General features: G+C 46.4%; 1 protein-coding gene across 6 annotated transcripts in view; it reads left to right on the top strand.

Moving 5' to 3' along the window:
- The window catches only part of KCNJ16 (potassium inwardly rectifying channel subfamily J member 16), a 365,449-nt gene that overhangs the window by 89,451 nt on the left and 252,082 nt on the right, over positions 1 to 23,916 (top strand). For 3 of the 6 annotated variants that reach the window (XM_084862375.1, XM_084862376.1, XM_084862372.1), the window contains one exon: positions 2,401 to 6,100. The exons of 1 other annotated variant lie outside the window; for it this stretch is intronic. In XM_084862375.1, coding sequence (XP_084718501.1) covers positions 2,495 to 3,754 — 1,260 coding nt within the window. In that variant the 5' untranslated portion in view covers positions 2,401 to 2,494 and the 3' untranslated portion in view covers positions 3,755 to 6,100. Of the gene's footprint in view, positions 1 to 1,678; positions 1,856 to 2,400; positions 6,101 to 23,916 lie in introns of those variants that run through there. 2 more of the 6 variants (XM_084862373.1, XM_084862374.1) reach the window with 2 other exon arrangements.

Raw genomic sequence — 23,916 nt, 5'->3', positions numbered from 1 at the left:
GAGCATTTAGACTAAAGAAAATAGTTATAATCTATGAGTTAGCTTAGAAAATTGCCTTTTAGAAAAATGCATCCTTTGAGTGGGTAGAGAATCTAAGGATAGATTAATAAAGTGTACTCCCTAACCAGAATCTCAAAGCTTTCTTCTGGAAAATTAAAATTAACGACCCCAGTCATGAACCACAGCGAAGGACATGGTGGGTATGTGGCCGAATTCTCGGAACTGTAACTTGTATCCTTGCAATTCATGATTCAGAAACACACTTTCCACATACTCAGATTTGTTCACTTGTTGCTCGTCTTAATTGCGAATTCACTTGCCAGTGAGCCTACTGATGGAGGTGTTTTAAAAACGGCTCATTTATGGACGTTGCTGGCACCACTGGAATCGAAAGCGATGCCAGCCAAATGCCATTTCAAATAAAAATCATTTTTCTTTTGGCAGCAGGAACGCTCCGAGCCGCACAGTAGCTCTTGATTTATGAGCTGTGCTCTGTGATCCTCAGACTCCCACGATCTGTGCAGGTCCCTTTAAGGAACTGGGTTGGAAGTGCTCAATAGGAAAACAACCCTATCTCCAAATCTGCTTCTGAATGTGCCCATTCCCCCACCTCCAGTGACCAGGTGAGAGAGTGGAGACTGAGAACCCCTGGGCTGCCATCTCTTAATGAGAAACCGGGCTGGAAACCTGCAAGGAACGATATATGTGGTGGACAAAATTTTCAGAAATATCTTCCATTCAGCATTCCAGTAAGCGTTTTCCCAGCCCTGGGGCACATCCTGAAATTCTGCGGTGACCTCCCCAAAACACGACTGAGGGCTTCTCACGGCAGGCGGGTCGGTGAAGCGATCGGAGGCGGGTGGATGGACGGACAGAGAGACACTCATCCGTGCTTGGCGGGATTTCTTGGCCGAGTGTCCATCCCCACCGTGGTCCATGGAACAAAGTGTTTATTGTAAAGTGGGCCCGATCCCTGGAGAGGAGGAAAAACGATGCCTTGTGAAGGGAGGGGAATTAACTCTTTCCTCCCTTTGGCAGCTGGGAGGACCGGACAGATCCTCAGTGATCCGGTCCTCGGTTGGGTTCAAGGAGGAGAGGGGTCTCCATGCCAGGAATAGCAATGACTCCGGCTGCATCTTTCAGTGCGGAGTGGCAGGGTCCTGGCAAGCGCCCCTCCTTCTGACGCCCCCTCCCCCGGACAGCACAGGTGGACCGAGTGGAAAGCACACTCCAGTACAGTGGGCTGCAGGGGCCACTTCATTTCGCCCACAAGTAACTAAAGGCCGTTCTGCACTGGATTTCTAAAACTTGCTCTCAGGCCAGAGCTGGGGAAACCTTTGGCCTGGACCGTGAACGCTAACAGCAATAGGAACTGTATGTTCTGTCTGGATGTGTCTTTTTTTAAGACTGGATTTGGATGGACATTGATGGTTTTGCTGGGGATGACTGTGAGAGTCTGGGGGATACACCGAGGAGGGAGGGAGAGAGGGAGGGGTGTGTGTGAAGTGTGCTCCCTTTAAGAGGGCAATAAGATTAGCAACTTTGGCAAATTTTCGGGCTTCTATTCAGAGAGGAAGAGAAGAACTTCCAGTGCCAAAAAAAAAGGAGAGAGAGAAAAAAAAAAAAAGGATGGATGCTAGGAGACAAAGCACAGCAATGTTATACCTTGCTGGAAGCCGCGCTGGGAGGGCTGAGACTCCGCTGGGGTTAAGGGAGATTTTGTTCCCTCTCACGAGCAAAGGTAGAAGTGGGGTGAAGGAGTTGAATCTGAGCTGCGGTTCCAGTCAGCTCTGTGCGGTCCGGAGGACACCGGGAAGAGGAACGGCCTGGAGAGAAGGAGCAGGAGGAGCCGAAGGTGAGAGACCATAGCATAGCCACCACATGTCGGTTACCTGGTCACCGAGACGGGAGCTCTAGTTCCTCCTTCCTCTGAGGAAGACCACCCGATTTGAACAGCTAGAAAGCTCATGAGACTGCCAGATAAATACCAGAGCCGAAGTCTGCCTTTTTGCATTATCGATTGGTTTGTTTTCTAAACACCTTCCTGCCAGAGGAGGCTATAAAAGTGAGACAATGTTTTGTTTTTTGTTTTACGTTGGTTCAGAAAAAGTACCAAGGCTTCCTTTGGGATAATCACAGCGTTCACTCAAGCCTTATGCATTTATAAAAAGGCCATTGTCATTGTCTCTAATTCCTATCTAGTTCCTACAATGGCTGAGTTGAATCCTAAACTCAAATGATTAATCCATACTGAGCATCTCTGGCATTCAAACCAAGGGTTAGCTCTCTGGGGCGGCATAGCATTGCTTCACATTTAGCAAATTCCTATAAAGATGGAAGTTAAAGCTCAAGTGAGTATCTTTTTTTTTTAATTAATTATTTTATTTATTTATTTTGCAGGTTTTAACTGGAAACCCAAACCAAAAGAAAGCAACTGACCTTGAACTTTTTCTGCCGCCAAGTTCCCCTGGATGCCCGCAGGCCATAGGCAAGCATGAGCTACTACGGCAGCAGCTACCCGATCGTGAACGTGGACCCCAAGTACCCGGGCTACCCGCCCGAGCACATCCTTGCGGAGAAGCGGCGGGCGCGCCGGCGGCTGCTGCACAAGGACGGCAGCTGCAACGTGTACTTCAAGCATATCTTCGGCGAGTGGGGCAGCTACGTGGTGGACATCTTCACCACCCTGGTGGACACCAAGTGGCGCCACATGTTCGTCATCTTCTCCCTGTCCTACGTCCTCTCCTGGCTCATCTTCGGCTCCATCTTCTGGCTGATCGCCTTCCACCACGGGGACCTGCTCAACAACCCCGACATCACGCCCTGCGTGGACAACGTCCACTCGTTCACGGGCGCCTTCTTGTTCTCCCTGGAGACCCAGACCACCATCGGCTACGGCTACCGCTGTGTCACCGAGGAGTGCTCCGTGGCCGTGCTCACCGTCATCCTGCAGTCCATCCTGAGCTGCATCATCAACACCTTCATCATCGGGGCCGCCCTGGCCAAGATGGCCACGGCCCGGAAGAGAGCCCAGACCATCCGCTTCAGCTACTTCGCCCTCATCGGCATGAGGGATGGCAAGCTCTGCCTCATGTGGCGCATCGGGGACTTCCGGCCCAACCACGTGGTGGAGGGCACCGTGCGGGCCCAGCTCCTCCGCTACACGGAAGACAGCGAGGGCCGCATGACCATGGCCTTCAAAGACCTCAAGCTGGTCAACGACCAGATCATCCTCGTCACGCCGGTCACCATCGTCCATGAGATCGACCACGAGAGCCCTCTGTACTCCCTGGACCGGAAGGCGGTGGCCAAGGACAACTTTGAGATCCTGGTGACGTTCATCTACACGGGCGATTCCACCGGGACCTCCCACCAGTCCCGGAGTTCCTACGTGCCCCGGGAGATTCTCTGGGGCCACCGGTTCAACGACGTGCTGGAGGTGAAGAGGAAGTACTACAAAGTGAACTGCCTGCAGTTCGAGGGCAGCGTGGAGGTCTACGCCCCCTTCTGCAGCGCCAAGCAGCTGGACTGGAAGGACCAGCAGCTGCACAACATGGAGAAGGCGCCCCCAGGCCGGGGGTCCGGCCTGTCAGACACCAAGGTCAGGAGAAGGTCATTCAGTGCCGTGGCCATCGTCAGCAGCTGCGAGAGCCCCGAGGAGACGCCCAGCTGCGCCCTGGATGAGTGTAAGGAAGCGCCTTACCAGAAAGCTCTCCTGACTCTAAATAGAATCTCCGTGGAGTCCCAGATGTAATCCCAGATCGTCATTCCACTCCAGCAATTTGCTCTCTAGCCCACCACCTTCAGGCAGGTAGTTAGTTATAAATAAACAGGGCTTTTCAGGAACGTTAGAGCTGTGTTTGATGCTGATTATAAGGTTAAACTTGATGAAAGATAATAAAAAAATTATGTAGTATTCAATCAATTTTTAAAAAATGTATTTTATTGATTTTTTACAGAGAGGAATAGAGAGTTAGAAACATCTATGAGAGAGGAACACCTATCAGCTGCCTCCTGCACACCCCCTACTGGGGAGATGCTGGCAACCAAGGTACATGCTCTTGACCGGAATCGAACCTGGGACCCCTCAGTCCCCAGGCTGATGCTCTATCCATGGAGCCAAAGCAGTCAGGGCTCCAATCATTTTTTTTTTTTTTTTTTTTTTTTGCTAGCAAATTTTGTATTAGGGATGCTACTAAGCGTCTAATTGATTAATATAAGCTTCATCTCCTTTGATGATTCCATATACTTGCATCTTCTATTGGAAGTATAATGTTCCATATTGGGGGAGAAAGGTGAAAGGTAGGATTCTGAAATAAATAAAAATAGAACAGGCAACCAGCATCAATAATACTAGTATTTCCTCTATTGTAATTCAAAGTATAATGAGAGGCTTCCTATAAAAATATTGTATCATCTAACCAAGACCCATGCAGGGCACGCATTTAGTAGATTGTCATCTTGCGATATTTAACGGTGGCATCAGCTTTCCCGATGGGGTTCCTCTGTTTGCCTCCCCATCTCCCCAAGTGTATCTTGGCCTTCGCAGGAAGAGGTAGATGCTAAGAGGTATGGGCAGTGCCAGCAATTCAGACCTTTCTCCACAGCCGCTTGCCCAGGTAACGGTCAGTGAGTGCCGGGGGCTATTTCTCCTCCAACCCATGAGGCAGCAGAGAGCTCACTGTCATTATTCAGAGCAGGATTTCTCCCTCCAATTCCCCGCTTGACTCCCACCAGGAAGGGCAGAGAAAGGAGGGCTGGCCTGTGAAGGCTTCCTGACAAGGGGCTTCCTCCCCCTCTCCACCTTCTCCAAGGAGGAAGGAGGCACAGGCTCACAGAGAGAGGGTAGGGCCTGGGCGGCGAGGAGCGAGCTCAGGCTCAGGAGAAATCTGTTCAGCAGCGCCCTGCAGGACTGCAGCTCTCCTGGGCAGGGGGGTGGAGGAGGGAGGAGTGCGGGGAGCCCGGAGAGGGGGGAAAGGTATTTATTTATGCCCAGTTATGTAGGCTGCCTGTCTTGGTCACTTTACAAAATTTGAACTACGGATTTTGAGAAAATGTTCCATTGAATTTAGAACAATCATTTAAATGGAAGATTTTTGTGAAACATAATTAAAGTGATTTAATGCACATTTTAAAATGAAGAAGCTCAGGGCCGTCCCATTGCTTGCATTTGAGGACATGAGCTATATCTGGCTACTCTTATTTCCATGATTGCTTTAAACACAAATCCAATCACCTACGATGAAGAGTCACTTTGCTCCATAAACGGAAGAGTTATGAGCTGCATTCAGAATTATCTGCATGTTTTCTTAACATGATTTCCGAGCTGGCCATCAGTATATGCCACAGTGTTTGGTTTGTTTATTTTATTTAAATATATATATATATACACACACACACAAACACACGCACGTAGTTTTGACCGTTTCTGGGCAATCTTCTTCTCTCAGTCTCTCTTTTTCTATTTAAATTAAAGCACACAAGTCAATAGATGTGAATCCCATTCTCCAAGATGACCAATCAAAATAAAATACATAGGTATATAAAATGGTGTTCCTTTTTTTATTTCTTTTTGCCTTTTCCTTTCGCCTCCCTCTCCCTGCCTTCCTTTTTCCCTTTCCCTCTTTCTTTTGCTTATGAGCGATAACTTTATCTTTTGAACAGAACATGTGCAAATCTTTTATTCCTGTTTTATGGATAAGAGAGGTGTGCATGTCACAAACTGCAAGCTTAGCATTGAGATATAAATGATGCACGTGTGCTGTCTGGCCCCAGGAATGCAGACGCATTTTCCCTCACGCGTGCGTCTAGATTCGGGGTTTGCAGCCCTGACCAGTTCCGTGAAATTAGAGGACTGCCGCCTGCTAGTTCCCTCCCCCTGTCCTTTGCTTCCCGGACTCCATCTCCCCAGACCTCACTTTGTGAGGCGCAGAATGGAGGCATCAGCGTTCAATGAGTGCACTCGCTTATCAAATTCTCTTACCCGGCACAGAATGTCAGCTAGGCATTCCCGTCATATTTATCTCTGATGTTCTGTTTATTTTTATTACATGTTTCAACACCCCAATGAGTGACTCAACAATAAAGATCTCAAAATGCAGACCGTGTGCGCTCCTGCCTGTGTTCCGTGTGGCGTGGACTCTGCCACTGTGCCAGCCTGGGTGCCCTGTTGTCGCTCAGGATGAGAAAGCCTGCAGCCCTCAGCCATCTCTCCGGGTTGGGCCAGCTGGGGCCATAGCTGCATCCGCATGTCAACTAGGTGCTTCTGTCAGCATCGCGAGAAGGCTCCCTGCAGAGTGGCATTTCTCTGTGTTGGCATGATTTATCCTAGTGCTATTGAATTGTGAACTGTTGGTTGTATTTCATTGCCTAAGCCAGTGGTAGGCAAACTGTGGCTCAGGAGCCACATGCAGCTCGCATCTGTTGACTGAGTTTGCCGACCACTGCTGTAAGGCATTACCCTTACCCAGAAGTTTTGACTTCAGGTTAAAGACAGTAGTACATTATTAAAATGTTTTTTAAGTGTTTCTCCTTAAGGCAGTGGTTGGCAAAACAGAGTCAACAGAGAGGCAAACTGCAGCTCGTGAGCAGCATGTGGCTCTCGAGCCGCAGTTTGCCGTCCACTGGCCTAAGCAAATTCCCCAAAATACATTGATGCTCACAAAAGCTTTAAAAAAAAAAAAAAGCATTTCTAGTTTCAGACGCTGAGTCAAGGATGAGAAGGAGGTTGAATGTGTTTTCTTCCTTTCTCCCTGAAGATGGCATCACTCGGTGGACTTAGGTGGGACATCAGGGCATGGCACCACCTTGTGTAGCCCCCCGCCCTCCCCAAGCGAGCGAGGGAGCACAGGGAGGCAGCTGGCAGACCTCTAGCTCAGCAGCTCTGGGAGGAGCTTGGCACAGACCCACCAAATCCCCATGGCAGAACGGCGGGCAGATCGTTTAAGTCTCCAGGTCATCAAGTATCTCATTCTTGATTCTTTCTCATGACGTCCCAGCGGGACCACCATGTGCCCAGGTTAAAAAATAAAATGTCTGTGATGCTCTCCAGTCTCCCCTGCAGCTGGGGGTCTGGGGGCGGGGCTGGTGCTGATGTGGGGGGTTTCTGGTCCAGGAGATGCCCCCAGAACTCCAGATGAGACCTTCCAGAAAGGCTGGATCAGCGACCAAGTGCCCTCTCCCTGATGCGTGCCTCCTTCCGAACCTCATGCCTGGCAGATGCAGCTCCTGCCACCCTCTTGTGAGCATGAGGGTGCAGGGCACGCCTTCCGGGGGACACTGAGGAGGGAGGACGGAGAGCAGCCAGTGGCATATTCCCTCTGCACGTGTGAGAGGGCGTATGGTTTCCCCCCGGCACAGCGAGCAGCAGATGTGGGGCAGTTACACAGGGAACAGAGGCTGGTGAGGAGACGATGGACGTGCCCTCTGCGGAAGCCACTTGGTCTCTGGGAAGCTGAGGAAATGCCCGTTATTGTCAAACAAACACAAAAGAGGGACTGCTGGCTGGGAACTCCCTCCGAGGCACTGACAGAAGAGTGACCTCCATCAAAGGCCCGACCAGGCCCGCTGCCCTTTACCTTCCTCTCCCTCTCCCCCCGCCCCCGCCCCGCCGTGCTCTTCTCCCCCCAGTGATATTCTGTGTCTTGTCTTGCTGGGGCTGACTGGGGCCAGGGACCTGAAACCCATGGAGACTCAGGCTCAGAAGCAGAACTCTGCTGGGACCGTGTCTCCTGTGTCTCCTGTGTCTCCTACCCCCAGGGAGTCCCAACGCGTCCACATACCCAATTGTGCAAATATTCATTGAGGAACCTAGGCCAGCGCCTGAAATGCGTGTCTTCCATTTCTTCTGAGCTGCCCAGGGTGTGTGCACAGTGGATTCCCTGGGCCGCACCGAAGTCCACCAGCGTACAAGATGCTCTTAGCTCTCTCCATGTGAGCATGGATTCCTCTGCTCTCAGTGCTCTGCGAGGCGTGCGTACCAGCCCGTGTGTGTGTGTGTGTGTGTGTGTGTGTGTGTGTGTGTGTGTTTTATATAAGCTCTGCCTCTGGGCTTCTAGAAACCGCCCCTGCACACCCTCGCTACTCTATAAATCACAGGCCCTCCCTCGGCGCTAAATTTGGTGTGGCCTCTTTCTCCCTTTCACTTTTAAAAGAGCAGCCTGACCCATTTGCCAGAGAAAATAACTTTGCCTTGCCCTACCCCCTCTCCCCAAATCCTGTGGGGATAACACACACACACACACACACACACACACACACACACACACACACGGACAGAGTGGGAGAGAGAGAGAGCGAGCAGCAGGGAGGCGCTTGGCAAATTCCCTGCAAAGGTCCCCCTGGACTTGAGGTCTCTGAAAACGAAAGCTTGTCCGAGGGACTCAGTTCAGATCAATCTGTGGCCGGAGGGCGAGCGAGGCCTCCGACCCCTCTTCCTGAAGAGACAGAAAGCACCGCGTTGCCAGGAAACCACCCTTGGCCCGCGTGGCTTTGCAGCTTCTCCCCGGGAGGAAAACGTTGTGTCCCAGTGAGTTCCCACGTTCCTGCGAGGCACCCAGCGTCCCGAAGCCACTCCGCGCAGCCCCCTCACAGCTCTGTGGTTCGGCCGTGAGATCTGGCTGGGGACAGTTGGCATCCTGCCCCGACACGTCACCCCGCACCGCGCTCCTTCCCGGGGAACGGTGGGCATCTTTTGTGTCCAGTTTGGAGACTTAATCTTGACGTGGCTACAGTTTCCAAGTTCAATAGACTCTTCGTGGCTGAGTCCCCAGCAGGGAAAATAGACAAAGGAATAAGCGATGGCCTCTTGCAATTGGGCCTCATTGATTTATGCTGTTTTATAAACGCTGGATCTCAAGTCTGTCATCCCATGAAAAAGCAGCTGGGCTGAGACCGAGGGGCTTCTAAAGAAATAAGGAAACCCGAGCTGGGCAATCACCGAAGTCAGGGGTGGGGGTGGGGGTGTCTCTGGAAACTTGGGCGCCAGGGCGGATGGCAGGGACACAGGAAAGTCATTTAGAGCTTTCACCACCGGGGGCATGAAAACCCAAACAGCTAGATTCCGTCCTGCTAAATTACAGAGCCTGAGCCTGCTTTCTCTCTGTGCTATCATTTACCGTGGGGGGGCCGTCCACCAGCCTTAATCACTATCTGAGCAACTTGAACTTGAGACCAAAAGAGCCTCAGGAGGTTCAGACCTTGAAAAAACTTCTTTGCAGAAAGTTATCAGAATCCTTCCAGTGTCCACATAAAATGCTTGGGTCACGCGCCCTGGACACTGTGGGTAAAAACTCTTTATTGGAATTAGAAGCACGTGTTTCAAAGCAATTATTGATTGTGCCACCTGTTGATTTTATCTGATGCCAGTTTGCCTGGGGGAGGGGGGGAGGAAAAGGGGGAGGGGACAGAGACGAGCCCTGGGGGCCGGGGTAAGGAAAGAGCTAGCCCATTCCAGAACCAAAGAGGATTCTTTTCTCAATCATTTCACCAGATTTCATTTGACTTATGCGGACCCCTCCAACATAGAGGAGTTAGGTGCCCGAAGAGACACGGCTGTGGAGGGACAGCCGCGGGGCCCAGGACCTGGAACCCCCTGACCATGAAGGTGAGAGGTTTCCACGCTGCATCCCTCATCGGGAGGAGGGACCATCCCAAGGCCCGCTGGGAAGAAAAAGCCTGTTGTTCTGTAAACGTGCTTTCGGAGCTGAACTGTTCATGTGTCATTTGGAGCGGCTGGCGTGTGGACAAGGGAAAATAAATGTGGAATGAGCTGCTCAGGGCAATGACGAGTGAGGAGGATCTCATCCAAAATGGGAACAAAAATGATTGAATTCAAAAGGAAAAGGCTCCCCTTTCTCAGGGCAGCGCTTCAGGCCTGGTGAGCAGGTCCCCAAGCCTCTGGCCTGCGGAGGACCAGGCTCAGGGAACCGGCCAACACCGGGAGTTAGCGGGCTTTTGTTCCGCTTCACAGACGTGGTCCATGCTGGAGCCAGGACCTGCAGGGACAGGGGCTGCACCCGAGACAGTCCCCCAGGCCCACGCTACCCACTACCATAGCTGAACTGCAACCTGAGCAACTCCGCTGGCTTCCTGGTCCTTAGTGCTCCTGCCTGTTGCCTTTTCATTGTATGACATGGTGATCCTGAGAGCAGGCTTAACAACCAGACTGCCCGGGTGTGGCTCCTGTTTCTACTCTTCCTGTGTGACTTTGGGCAAGTTTACTCAACCTCTCTGTGCCCCAGTGTTTTTCAACTGAAGTGAGGAACAGAACAGTACCACCACCACCAGAGTTATAAAGTTAAGGGAGGCGATATTTGCAAAGTGCTTGAACAGTAAGGACCAGGCACATAATGAGGCCTAAGAAAGGGTAAGGTGTTATCGCCAGCAGCAAACTCCACATCTCTTTCAGAGTTTTGATCATTAATTAACATTCCATAACTTTGAACATTGAAGCAAAAAAAAAGGGGGGGGGATTAAAAAGAGCAATTAGTTGGTAGTAAAAATATAAATTATTCCCATCTGAATGCAAATGATTGTGTCCTCTCTTACCCAAACCATGTTGGGCTATGGAAACCACACATTGCACAAGGCATGGAGACTAGGAAAACGGTGCTGAGGGATCCAACATTCTACGTTACTCAGCGATGCAGAGGCTCGGTAACTGGTAGCAAACCAAGGGGCATTAGACTGCGTGATTCAAGCGGTCTCAGAAACAATTTTGCTACTTCATGTCTGAATACCACGCATTCTCTGCAGACTTGTCAACATGTTCTGGCAGATTGAAGGGGCCCTGGGAGGAGCAGCTCATTAGCCAGGCACGGCCCAGCACAACCCCAACTGGCTGCCGCTGGCTGAACCGGGATGAACTTGCTGGTCTGTGAGGGGCCTGCAAGCCACCCGGAGGCTCAGAGCCGCCCTCCATGTGCCAGAGAGCAGCCTGCGGGTCATCTGGATGAAGGAGGGACAATCCTTTTCTCCGCTGTATGGCGCACAGTTGGAGGGCGCACAGTTGGAGGGCTTTTGTGTGAGCAAGGTCTTCAACTCAGACAAAAGTGCATTCAAATTCTGCATGTGTCCTTCGGCAATTGTGTGAACTTGGGCAATTTTGTCATTGTCCCTGAGACTCAGTTTTTCCAAGGAGATGATATTTATCTTGAGGGCTATGCCAGGATACCCACGAGGGACTGACCCCCACCCCTGGAATATCCAAATCCAAGGATACTAGTATTCTTATAGAATACTAGTAGCCCTGCGCATGAATCCATGTGCAGTAGCTCACTGCCACCCTCCAGTAGCTCTCTGCCTGCTGCCCCACCCTCCTGTAGCTCTCCCCCTTTCTTTACCCTCCCCCCTTATAGCTAGTTGCCCTGCCCCCTCTTGTAGTTCTCTGCCGCCTGCTTATAGCTCGCTGTCCCACCCTCCTGCTGATCTGTAATCCGGTCATTACACAGTCGGTCATTATGCTTCACGGCATAACGATCATTTGTATATCTTTATTATATAGGATGGTATAGTATTTGCATAGAACCTACACACATCCTTCCATACACTTTAAGTCATTTCTGCATTACTTATACAATACAATGTAAATGCTGTGTAAATAACTGTTACAGTGTACTGTTTAGGACATAATGACAAGAAAAACATCTGGGCATGCTCAGATGCAGACACAACAGGGCTAACTACAGAGTATACAGCAGCAGCAGTGTAACATTCTTTGCTGAGTGTTTTCTACCACTCGTCAATTGAATCCCTGTACATGGAACCCATGGATATGGAGGGCAGGCTGTATATGTGTGTGGAGTTATATATACATACATATACACAAAACCATAACTATCTGGCCAGTAGGGCACATAGGAGTTGCTCAATAAACTATCACCTGTTTTCTTTCTATATGTCACTAATAATAGCTGTTTCAAAAAAATCTGAAAGCAAAGGCATTGTTATCTATCCTATATAATAAAAGGCCAGTGGCCATAAGTGTAACAACTGGAATGACCGCTCAACCAGTTGCCATAAGGTACATTGGCCACTTCCCAGTCACCCCCACTCGCCATTCCCCCTGGCCTGCAGGCTCCAATCGCAGCATGGCAAACGGGAAACCATGGCGAACCAAGGTCAGTGACGGTGGGGCAGGACTGTCAAGCAGGCAGAACGGCTGACCTTTTGGTCCCTCCCCCATGCCCACAGGCTCCAGGGAACTGGAGCCTTGCTGCGATCAGAGAACCACGGTGAACCTGGGGGTGGTGGTGGGGTGGGACTGGGGACTGGTGAGTGGGCAGGAGATGGCCCTGATGGCAGGCTAGGCCTAGGGACCCTCCTCACGCACTATTTCATGCACTAAGCCTCTAGTCTGTAATAACAGAGTAATAAACTAATTAGACCAGACAGTGAATGACCTTCTGGACATCCTTTCAGACAAAGCTGCAGCTGTGAGGGCTGAGCCCCTTGCATGAATTTTGTGCATTGGGCCCCTCGTGGGATAATAATGCTCTCCTAATTATCACAGACTTATTTATTTCCTAAAAACTATTCATGCTTTCATCCTGATGTTTGAAGTCAATTTTCTAAGTGTTTTCTTTTCCTGCTCCTAAGAGCTAAGAGTAATTGATTCTAGTCCCAGCGTTGCTACTAATGAGCTGTGGGGTTTGGGAAAATTACTCAACCTCTCTGGCCCAATGTTTCCAACCACGTACAGCCTGGATGTGGCTTTAAATTACTTCATGATTCCTTACAGTCACAAAATGTAATGATTTTTCCCTCACTCTGCTTTTAGTTCTGATTCTTTTTTGGTTTCTTGCTGGCTTTCTAAGAATTTTTTTCATTAGCATACGTAATTCACTGTAATCTTTCCTATTCTCATGATTATGGTGCTCCTTGAATTTAACAGGAAAGTCCTAATTTCATGTTATTTTCTGCTTCTTTTAAAATTCTTCTTTAATGCATAGCTAACTGCAATGTATATTTATGCTCCCATGATAGTGAATCCCCAGTTCAGTTAGAGTAATGATATCTGCTGAACTTGGTTTTCAGAATTGTTTGTGTGTTTTTTTTGTTTGTGTGTTTGTTTTGTTTTGTTTTTTTTACAATCCTTTTCTCAAATCAGACCTATTTGAAACAGGAGAGTTAAAAATGACACAAGTCTGATTTTTAAAAAAAGATGAAATGTTTCATTTGTACTTAACAATGGTGGGAGGCAAGTAAGGGCAAGAAGTACGTAGTCACTAAAGAAGAGCAGTAACATTCTGACAAGGGCAACCTCCATGTAAGACAAACTAGCCAAGGACACCGAAGATGCTATTAGATTGTATGAAATGCCAGGACACTTCCTCCATGCAAGCTGTGGGGAGGGCGTGGGCTCGAGGTGCTACTAAGCCTGTGTATCACATCTTCAGGTTGGTGACTTGTACAGTGAGCAACTTGAACAACCGTGTTTTATTTCATTTGGGGGGAAGTGGCTGCTTTTTAGATCCTCCCTGCCAGTATAACTGACTGTGATTGCAGGACATGGATTCCCAGACATCAGTGGTCTCTTAGACCCCTGAGCCTGAAAGAGATGGTCTCATACAGAACAATCATAAATAAGTAGAAAGCACCTTGGAATATTCCAGATACACTTCACAAGAGCATGTCCTCTGTGGTACTCAGGAAGGAGCACTTTGCAAATAACAAATCTGAACTTTCACTGTAGGCTGACGTTTCCAGAATGGCTCTTTTTATTCTGGTATTACAGAGAAGAATGAGACCAGGCATGAAACCGTGGATCTGAGGGACAGCAGACCCATCGAACAATTGAAAGTTTTGTTTATCCTCTTCCAGAAACGTAACCTATTATCCAACTTATTGCTCTTTGTTTTAAAGCTTTGGGAAATAAATAAAATGAAGGGTTCTGGGCCAGAACGTCTCAGTAGTTGAGCATCGACCTATGAGCCAAGAGGTCACGGTTTGATTCCAGGTCAGGCCACATGCCCAGGTTGTGGGCTCCATCCCCAGTGTGGGGGACGCAGGAGGCAGCCGATCAATGATTCTCTCTCATCATTGATGTTTCTCTCTCTCTTTCCCTCTCCCTTCCTTTCTGAAATCAATAAAAATATTACAAAAATAAAATGAAGGATGTGCACACCTACTTATCCTTTCTGGGACTGGGAATCAGATGAGAGCAAAATAGTAATGATGTTTCAGGCAGAAGGAAGCGATTACAAAGTAAATCAGAGCATATTTTATCACTTTCACCAAAAGCTAGGACGCTATGTCAGCCCTTTTGAAATACCATAATGATAATAATAACAACTATTAATAGCAACCATTATGTAAATGCCTCTGGTAATTGTAGTTCTACCAGGAGGCTGAGTATTCCTGGTCACCACTGTGCCACCTTGTGGTCACAAGGGAACACATGTTTTTTTCCATGAAGTAAATCCATTACGTTTCAATTCCCGCCCCACTTCTATGGGATGCTGTTTGGAAGGATAACTTGGGAATCACATTGGCAGTAAGGCCGCAGAATGAAAGACAATGGGTACCACTCAAGTCAGAACATAGCTGGCACTGAACTGCAGCAAGTGCCAAGGGTCTAGGCATGGATTCCATGGACTGGATTTTTCCTTTTCTTCCTCCACGTGGAATATATATTTAGTGGATGGAATTGGAGTTCATTTGGGTGTCTGTTCTCTATCCACACATTTAGACATGACAGTCTAGATCATGTCCATTGAGATCCAGCAATCTATTTATAGCAAGAGAAAACTGCCAGAGCTCAGGAATCAATTACTCTATCAGAATAATCACATTAATGCCCATACAGAGGCAGCTTAATAAACAGGATTTGAATAAGAAGCAAAGACTTGCTTGGTAACTGTGTGCAGGATAATCTCAGAGTTTTTATGCATTTCGTAGGGCTGTGCTATTGGTTTAAAGGGCTTTTCTGTTTCCTAAATTCCTCTTACGTCGGCACTGAGACGTAAGGAACAGAGGATGATCAGATTGGCTATCTTCCTGCAGAGTTCTGTCCGCTAGGGACTAAATAAAATAGTAACAAATTCAGGAGTTGGATGGCCACTATTTTATATTACCAGGGCTGGTTTGATCAAGGATATAGTTTTAACCAAGGATGAAGGTATGAAGAAAAAATGGCGTTCCAACAAGGATGTGTGTGCGGAGACAAGGAGAGGGCCCTACGTCCTGACAGAGCTATTGCCAAGCTACAGTTGGTGCTAAGTCTCTTCAACCATTTCTAGTCTCTGTCTGTCTCTAAATATGATGATTTCTCTATCTCAATCTCTTTCTATTTCTTATTCTCTTTCATATATTATTATATGTCAGTGTCCTGTCTTTCTCTCTGTATCTCTCTGTTGCACTTTTTCATTTAAGGAGACAGAAATCTAGGCGATCGAAGGGCCTCAATTTGAATCCTAGCTCTGTGCTGTCCCCATGGGCCAGCTACTCAGACTTCCCAGCCTGTTTTTTTTACCTGTTAAATAGGGGTAAAGGTATTCACCTCATACCATGGTTACAATTAAATGATGCATTACAAGTGAAAATACTTAAGACAATCCTAAGCACAGACTAATGGCCAATACGTGGTACCCATCTTTATTTTTGAAAAATGTCTGAAAAATGCATCCATTCTTAAATATTTGTCACAAGATGTTCTCATAAGATGTCCCGATATTGTCTCATTTAGAGGTATAATGCCACTACAAATGAGAGATGTAGCTCATAGGTTTAAAACAGGGAAACCTCCCGTGTACTTCTTCTAACCACTTTGTTAATGAAATGCTAAGAATCAGAAAACATTTGCCTATAATCACATAATTAAATAGTAGAACCCATTCATCAATCCATATCTACTGCTTAAGCATCTGTACCCAGAGTTTGTTGCCGTGAACAATAATTCTCCTTCTAAGTCATGGCCTTATTTTTCTGTCTAGTTCTTCCTCCCTCTCTTCCTTCCTCCTCCCCCTCTCCCTCCCCCTCCCCCCCTTCCTTCCTTCCTTCTTTTCTTGGCGGTTTGTTTGTTAGCCTATTTGCCCAAACTAGAATTAATGCACTCAGTGAAATAAGAGTTTTCAATTGCAGTACCTGATTTGTCTAAAATTCATTAATTCGTGTATTCATATTTGGGCACCATTCCTAGACCTTGTGTGGGCAATAATGAACTAAACAGAAAAATGACCTTTCACTCTTGGACTTGCAATGTAGAAGGGGAGAGAGGAAGCAAATAAACAAACAGAGAACGTAAGGACAGGCACCGCTAAGTGCTCTGACGGGAATTACAGGTGTGGTCCCGTGCCCAGAGCGATGGGTACCCTCTCAACTAGGGTGGTCAGGAAAGGCCTCTGGGTGGAGAAACATTTGCTCGGGATATTAGAAGAGAATGTTCTAAACCCAGGATAGAGAAAGGAAACCATGTGACTACCTGAGAAATAGAGTTCTGAGCCAGTACAAAGACCCTGTCACACAAAGAAGCTTGTGTTTGGGGAAATAGCGAAATCAAGAATCCCGTGTTGGCCGGAGTGTGTTTCCAATGCTTATTGGATACGCAGGTGGGGAAAAAGCAGGACAGTGTACGTGTAAGTTTGGGGCAGGACATAAGGTGGGACCTGAGGCGGTAAGTTTGGAGGCCCTGTGTGTCCCTGTGCCTTTAACGATGCAGGCTTGCATGGGATCTGCCAGGAATTGGATGGAGACGTGAAAATGTGGTCCTGGAGCCAGGGACACTGCCACGTGGTGAGGCTGGGACACAGGAAACTCATCAAATGGTGACGAGAAGGAGCAAACTGTCTGTGAGGGCTGAGGAAAGATGGAGAAGAGTGGCTGCTTACCAGCGAGGAAAGGAAGTGACCCAAGAGGTCACTGGGCCACCAGGAGCCGCTCAGAGGCCCTGGGAGAGCTGCCTGTGGGACTCAGCGTGGAAGTCTTTGGGGTGAATACCTAAGGTCCATGCCCACTCAGGGAGATCAGAGAGAAGGAGCATGAGAGGTGAGGAAGTAGTGACACCTTTCGAAATGTTTTGATATAAAGGGGAGAAGATGTATGAAGCAGTAATAGCCGGAGGGAGATATAGGGTCAAGCTTTCCTTTTATTTTATTTCTTTCTTTGCATTTTTTTTTCTTTTGTAAGTGGGAGGTAGTTCAGCATGTTTTATGAACAGATGGGAATGATCCCATAGAGAGGAGAAAATAGACAATGTAGGAGGGAGGGGCTAATTAAAGAAGTAGAGTCCTGGAATAGTTGAGAAGGGATGGCAGCTCGTCTGCAAGGGAGGGCAGGGTGACCCCGGAGCACAGACACGGGAGGAAGCAGCAGACACAGGTGGAGACGTGGAGGTACACTTCAGGGTAGGGTCCTGCTCGGGAAGCTGTGTGTGCGCATGCCTCACAGGATTGACTGATGAATAATGAGGCAAATCAGCTTGACTTGAATGCATATGTTGTGTTTGTGGCTGTAGATTTGAGAGTAATACTATTGGAGTAGGGAATTCATTTATATTTAGTTTATCGTAGAGTTGCTTTTTATCAGATGGTTGCAGTAAATAGTTGATTTTTGGTAATCGTTATGTAAGCAGCAGAGAGGCTCAGGAAAACTTGTGGGCATGCTTATTTACAAATATTTACCAAGGGAACACTCTTGAAAGTATTAAACGCACTGTCTTCTTGTTTTCTGATGTTTTGCAATGATAGCTGTGAATAGACTTCATCTTTCCAGGTTCCTGAATGAGGGGACTTTATATTCCTCTATGAAGAGACAAGACATTGTGATTGCTTTTAAATTCATATGCAATTATTGGCCGTGAAGAAAGAAAGTTGTGGTCTCTAGCTTAGCATTCCCTGTTACAAAAATGACAATGATAATGAGGATAGTAATATTAGGAATGGTGACACCACTTTTAGATCAAACTTTGGAGATCATCAGATTAAAGTAACCATGGAAAAACAAACAGGAGAAATAATACCAATTATGTCCTGTGAAAGGCCACAGTACTGAAATCATCTATGTAATAACTCATTGAACTGTATTTATGTCATTATCATTTAAATTCTATAAATCCCAGAGCACTTACATTCATGCAGAAGTTTTTGAAATTGATTATAACACCTTGATTTCTAATAGATGAAATGGTTAAAAGGGCCAAAAAGATGAGGTAAAATTTCTGCCCTTTGAGATTGGCCAGAGATCACAGAAAAATAACTCTGGGTGGAACCTGAAGGAAGACCGTGTTCAACTCTCTCTTCCATGTTTGTAAAATGAAAAACAGAATCAATGTTTCCATGGATTTTTGATAAATATTTAACCCCAAAGGTCACTAAAATTCCTTTTTAAATAAAAAATGTTAATACTAAATAGAGAGCCTTTGGGGAAATCCTATATTGTTTGAGGTCATTAATATCACCATTTCCATTTCATTAGATTCTGAAATTCAAAATCCCACCAAAATGAATGAGCTGGCTCATTTCTTTTTCTTTTCTTTTCTTTTTTAAAAATATTTTTATTTATTTCAGCAAGAAAAGGAGAGGAAGAGAGAGATAGAAACATCAATGATGAGAGGGAATCATTGATTTGGCTGCCTCCTGCACATTGGACTGAGCCTGCAACCCAGGCATGTACCCTTGACCAGAATCAAACCTGGGACCCTTTGGTTCACAGGCGGACACTCTATCCATTGAGCCAAACTGGCTAGGGCTGGCTTATTTCTTTTTAATGTTTGATAAATTTTTTTCCCCTAGAATTTCTCATGCAATACAGTCACTTATTATTTTATAAACCCCATCCATCTTTATATTTGATTCTCCCCTGTTGTGTTTCTATTTAATTGAGTTCTGGAGGCAATCCTGAACATTTACCCACATACGCCACATGGTTTGAATGACTAATTGTTCTCTGTGGAAGCACATTTAATGTATTCAGCCGACTAGAATCGCAGATGAGGAATAGCATTCACACTCTTTTTATTCAATTCGGCCTTATGTTCCATAGCATTATTCTGGGCCAGTGTGAACAAACTTATTTTCTAAAGGGCCAGATAGTAAATGTTTTAGATTTTGAGGGCCACATATGATCTTTTTCTCATCCACTCAACTCTGTCCCTGTAGCACAAAAACAGGGACTATCAAACCAAATGAGCATGGCTCTGTTCTAATAAAACTTTGTAAATATAGACATTTGAATTTTATAAAATGGTCAAGTGTCACAAAATATTGTTCTTCCTTCATCACCCAACATTGAAAAGTGTAAAAACACTTATGAGTTGTATAGATGGTGAGCCAGGTTTGGCCTGAGAGCTGTGGTCTGCAGACCATTGACCTGGAACCATGGGGAGTGTGACATCCTTGATGTAAAATATCAGAAAGGCCCAGGTTTTAAATACATTTTTATTGATTTCAGAGAGGAAGGGAGAGGGAGAGAAAGATAGAAACATCGATGATGAGAGAGAATCATTGACCTCCTGCCTCCTGCACCCTCCTTACTGGAGTGGAGCCTGCAAACTGGGCATGTATCCTGACCAGGAATGAAACCAAAACCTGGTTCATAGGTTGATGCTCAACCACTGAGCCAAATCAGGCAGGTTTAAAAAACATCCTTTCTTTCCCATGGGTCTTATATAATAAGAATATTCACCTACAAAACATATATCTCTACTCATTAATTTTCCCCATGGAGATACTGTCCCATCAAACCTGCTCAGTCCTATATTGTTTTTCATTAAAGGAATGGGATACATTTGGGAGAACGCATTTCAGATGGCTGTCTGTGGTGTCAGGGAAGTTACTCCACACAAAGCGGTGAGTTTTCTGAAGAATTGATTTTTGGAAGAAAAAAAAGCTCCCAGTGATGCCATCTCTAAGTGTCTATTCTTTTCTTGGGTTGCTGCCTTTTTCATTTTAGTCTGTTCTTCATCAGAACATCCAATACAATCAGTAGTACTCAAAGGCCCAAGACCAACTCTTCTGTACACCTATTGATCCAGATATTTGAGCTCTGAAGCCAGGAAGCAGCAGGAGGTTTTCCTTGAGGAGTTTGTGATCAGATATTAAGGAAGAAGGAGGTGAAGAGAAGAGGGGAACAGGGCAGCAGTGGGGGGCATTGGTGGGACATTGCCACAGCAGCTGCTACATGCTCTTCCAGCACTAGTGGGTTCTACAGGCAAAGACACGGCCACCCTGATGCGTCCACAGCCAAGGGCAAAAGTGCAAGTTCTCTCATCAGTGTGACTGCTGATGTCCTTGCTATGCAACTGGTGGGGAATTCCCAGAGGAGAAGAGGAGAGAGAAAAAAAAGGAAGGGGGCTCTTGGTTGGTCATGGGATCTGACTGGGAGAGAGGGAGAGGCTCTAGCCCCATTCTGCCCACTTCCTGTTGGCCCAACTGAACCCTTCCGGCAAGCTCCATTGACAACTTGCTTGCTCATCTGGAGAATCCTCCATTGCAGGGTGAGGACAGAAAGGACTGAGGCAGCTCCCTCATTCACGGCATGGGGCATCAATTTTGACTGACAACAAATGCACATCCTCTGTCTTCCCTTTGCTCAGACAACCCTCTTCCTATTCTATGTAGAAAGAAGACAGAGCATGATGCCTGATTGCTTGATAAAGGCAATAGTAACAGGACCAGTTTCCTTTTTCTTCTTTTTTTTTTTTTTTTTTTTTTTTTTTAAGAAAATGTAGTAATGGCTTTTATCTGTTCCTAATTCTTTCTGAAACCAGGTCCTCTGGATATTCAAGTCACCCTCCCCCCCCCCCCCCCCCCCCCCTTCCTAGCAAGTTAAGATTGGAACAAAGCAATTATAATTCTAGAACCTGTCAGCTTGACTCAGACCATCACAAACCAATCACACAAGGCTGTTTGCTTCGGCCCAAGAGTTGGGCTTATTTGTCCATGATGCCATGAACCTCTCAGGTCCTTTGGAAAGGAAGCTCACCAGCAAGTCCCTCTCATTGCGTAGAGGGCCTTTCTCACCAGGGGCAGTTGAGATCATCCGTGGCGGGTGAGACGTGTCCTTCAGGGAGAAGGTTTTCCAGACCAGAAGCATTAGTTATGGAGTTGCCATTGTTGTCGTTCCCTGCAAGGAAGGGAATCAAAGTGTAATCGCGCTAGGTTATGTGTAAATTTATGCTGTTTTTACTGGCTCTTAACCCTTTTCCTTCCAGGAATTGTTAAGGTCCCTTGCAGTCATATATCAGTCCTTGGTTGTTCTCACCAATGGTGACTGTTTGGTGGTAAGGTCCCCGAGCCGACCGGGTCGCGTAATGGACTCCCTGGAAATTACGTAAGAGAAATAAATACCCTGGGATTTGCACGGAGAGGAAATTATGAAATTCACTCTGAGCATGAACTCATGGACTCTCTCAAACTCTCATGAGAGAAACACTTTTCACAGTCAGGGGGAGTCCTCAGGGGAGTTGGGGTGAGATCTCTCATAGGGCAATCTCCCATTCCCATGTTGCTCAAAATGGGGTGCAGGGTAGGCTGCCTTCCCCTCTGGAGAATCCAAGAGGGTTGGGGAGACAGGAGAAAGAGCAGACATCTGTCAGTGCCTAGGGTTCTTTCTTTTTACTTTTCTATCTTTTGTTTTGTTTTTTGTCATGGCCCTTAAGTCAATTCACAAAGGTTGCTTTTTCTTTTGGAGAAATAATTTCAAAAATGATTTTTTTAAGCCTAGCCAGTATGACTCAGTAGTTGAGCATTGACCTATGAACCAGGAGGCCATGCAGACTCAATCCCCAGTTGTGGGCATGCAGGAGACAGCTGATTAATGATTCTCTCATCATTAATGTTTCTATCTCTCTCTCCCTCTCCTTCTCTCTGAAATCAATAAAAAAATATATATTAAGCCAAAACCGGTTTGGCTCAGTGGATGGAGCGTCGGCCTGCGGACTGAAAGGCCCCAGGTTCGATTCAGGTCAAGGGCACATACCTTGGTTGTGAGCACATCTCTAGTAGGGGGTGTGCAGGAGGCAGCTGATCGGTGATTCTCTCTCATCAATGTTTCTAACTCTCTATCCCTCTCTCTTCCTCTCTGTAAAAAATCAATAAAATATATAATATAATATAATATTTTATATATATATATATATATATATATATATATATATATATATATATATATTAACAGATGATTTTTTATTGTATTTTTGCCACTGGACTGCTTCACCTGGAGGGTACCAGTTGGTTTTGTATCAGCAAATGTCCTGGGTGCCTTGGCGGACTGTTGCTTTGATGGGCTGTGTCTCTCCATAGAGCCTGCGGTGAGCTGGAACCACACAGCTCCTAAGCAGTCTGTCCAACAATGAACCAAGTTCTAAATTATGACAGTAATACAGTTCTGAGCACTGTGCCTGCAACATTGGCTGGGTTTGGGTCCCCACCCCCTTTCTGAAGGGTTTGAAATAAGGGATGGGCAATGGAGAGGAAATATGAAGCAAGGTGGCAATGCATGAGGAGAGCAGGCAGAACAGAGAAAGGAGTCAACTGTTTTTCTGTGCATCGGTGACTTAGGGGGAGAGCATTGCTTCATTGTGAGCCCAGGATAAGCAGACGTGCTCACATCCATCACTCTGCCTGGATTTTCAACCTGTCGGTATGGCCTTGCTGACGAAGTCTTGGGCTGCATGATGCTTTGCACAGTAGATGTTCAGATAACTTCAGCAAGGAAATACAAATAACATTTCATCATCTTCTACTCAGAGGAAATGCTTATATTGTGTGCCCTTAGCTAGCGCTTTCCTGAAATATTGAAGCTGTTTAGACTCAAAGCTTTATAGATTATTTTACTTTTGGAAACTACCGAGAGTTGCCATTACTCGCTTTGCATTTTTCATATTTTAATGCATAGGAAATGTGTGTGTGTGTGTGTGCGATGGGTGAAGAGATGCTTTTTTAAATTGCAAATATAATGTAAAGTATAACTGAGCTCTAAACATCATAAAGTCAGAATGATGAATGGAGGATACTGAGATAGGAAATCTCAAAACTAAGCACAGTGAAGTAACTGCTACTCCAAAGTTAACCCTCTTCATCCTTGTAGGAGGCCTTTGGAAGTGTCACCATTGAGCCAATATATATAATTCTGTGTGATTGCGCATGTCTATTTTGTATCTTTCTGCCACTAATTTATTAAATATACTCCTTTCTTCACTGAATCCTGAACTGAGGAGACACTGACTTTTTATATAAAAATAATCAATGTTAAGAGCAATAGCTTTGGATCTTGACCAAGTGGGAGATATATCATTTTTCATGATTTTTAAAAAAGCACTGCTGCATGTTACATGCATAAGAAGTTTACTGTTGGTAAACAGGAAAGCTAGCTCTCCCCTTGGACTTTGGTTGCCCGAGTCGTGTAGCAGATACAGTAGGCGTCTTCGTGTGTTTCAGTTTCCACGCAGGGAGCTGATGACCACATCGTAAAGCAGCATTGTTTACAGGCTCAATTCCTGCCTTGCTAAAACCTGGTGACTCAGCCATGCCAACCCTATAAAAGAATAGATTTGGATATAAACACAAGTTTTGAATTGAGATTTTCATTCCTGATAAGACTAGAGGCTGAAACACAGGTGGCAAGATTTAAGTCTGTGTTATAAATTCAGAGTTTCTCTGTTTCTAAATCATAGGAATAATTTTTTCAAACACTTGTTTAGAGGGCTAATTCATTTGAATTGCTTAACATTTAAAATGGACCATGTAGCCGAAACCAGTTTGGCTCAGTGGTAGAGCGTCGGTCTGCGGACTGAAAGGTCCCAGGTTCGATTCCGGTCAAGGGCATGTACCTTGGTTGCGGGCACATCCCCGGATGGGGGTGTGCAAGAGGCAGCTGGTCGATGTTTCTCTCTCATCGATGTTTCTAGCTCTCTATCCCTCTCTCCTCCTCTCTGTAAAAAAATCAATAAAATATATTTTAAAATGGATCATGTAGTTC

The sequence above is a fragment of the Pipistrellus hanaki genome (genome assembly GCF_964339955.1).
Source record: "Pipistrellus hanaki genome assembly, chromosome: 16".
NCBI lineage: Eukaryota > Metazoa > Chordata > Mammalia > Chiroptera > Vespertilionidae > Pipistrellus > Pipistrellus hanaki.
This window is presented reverse-complemented; position numbering and strand designations above follow the sequence as displayed.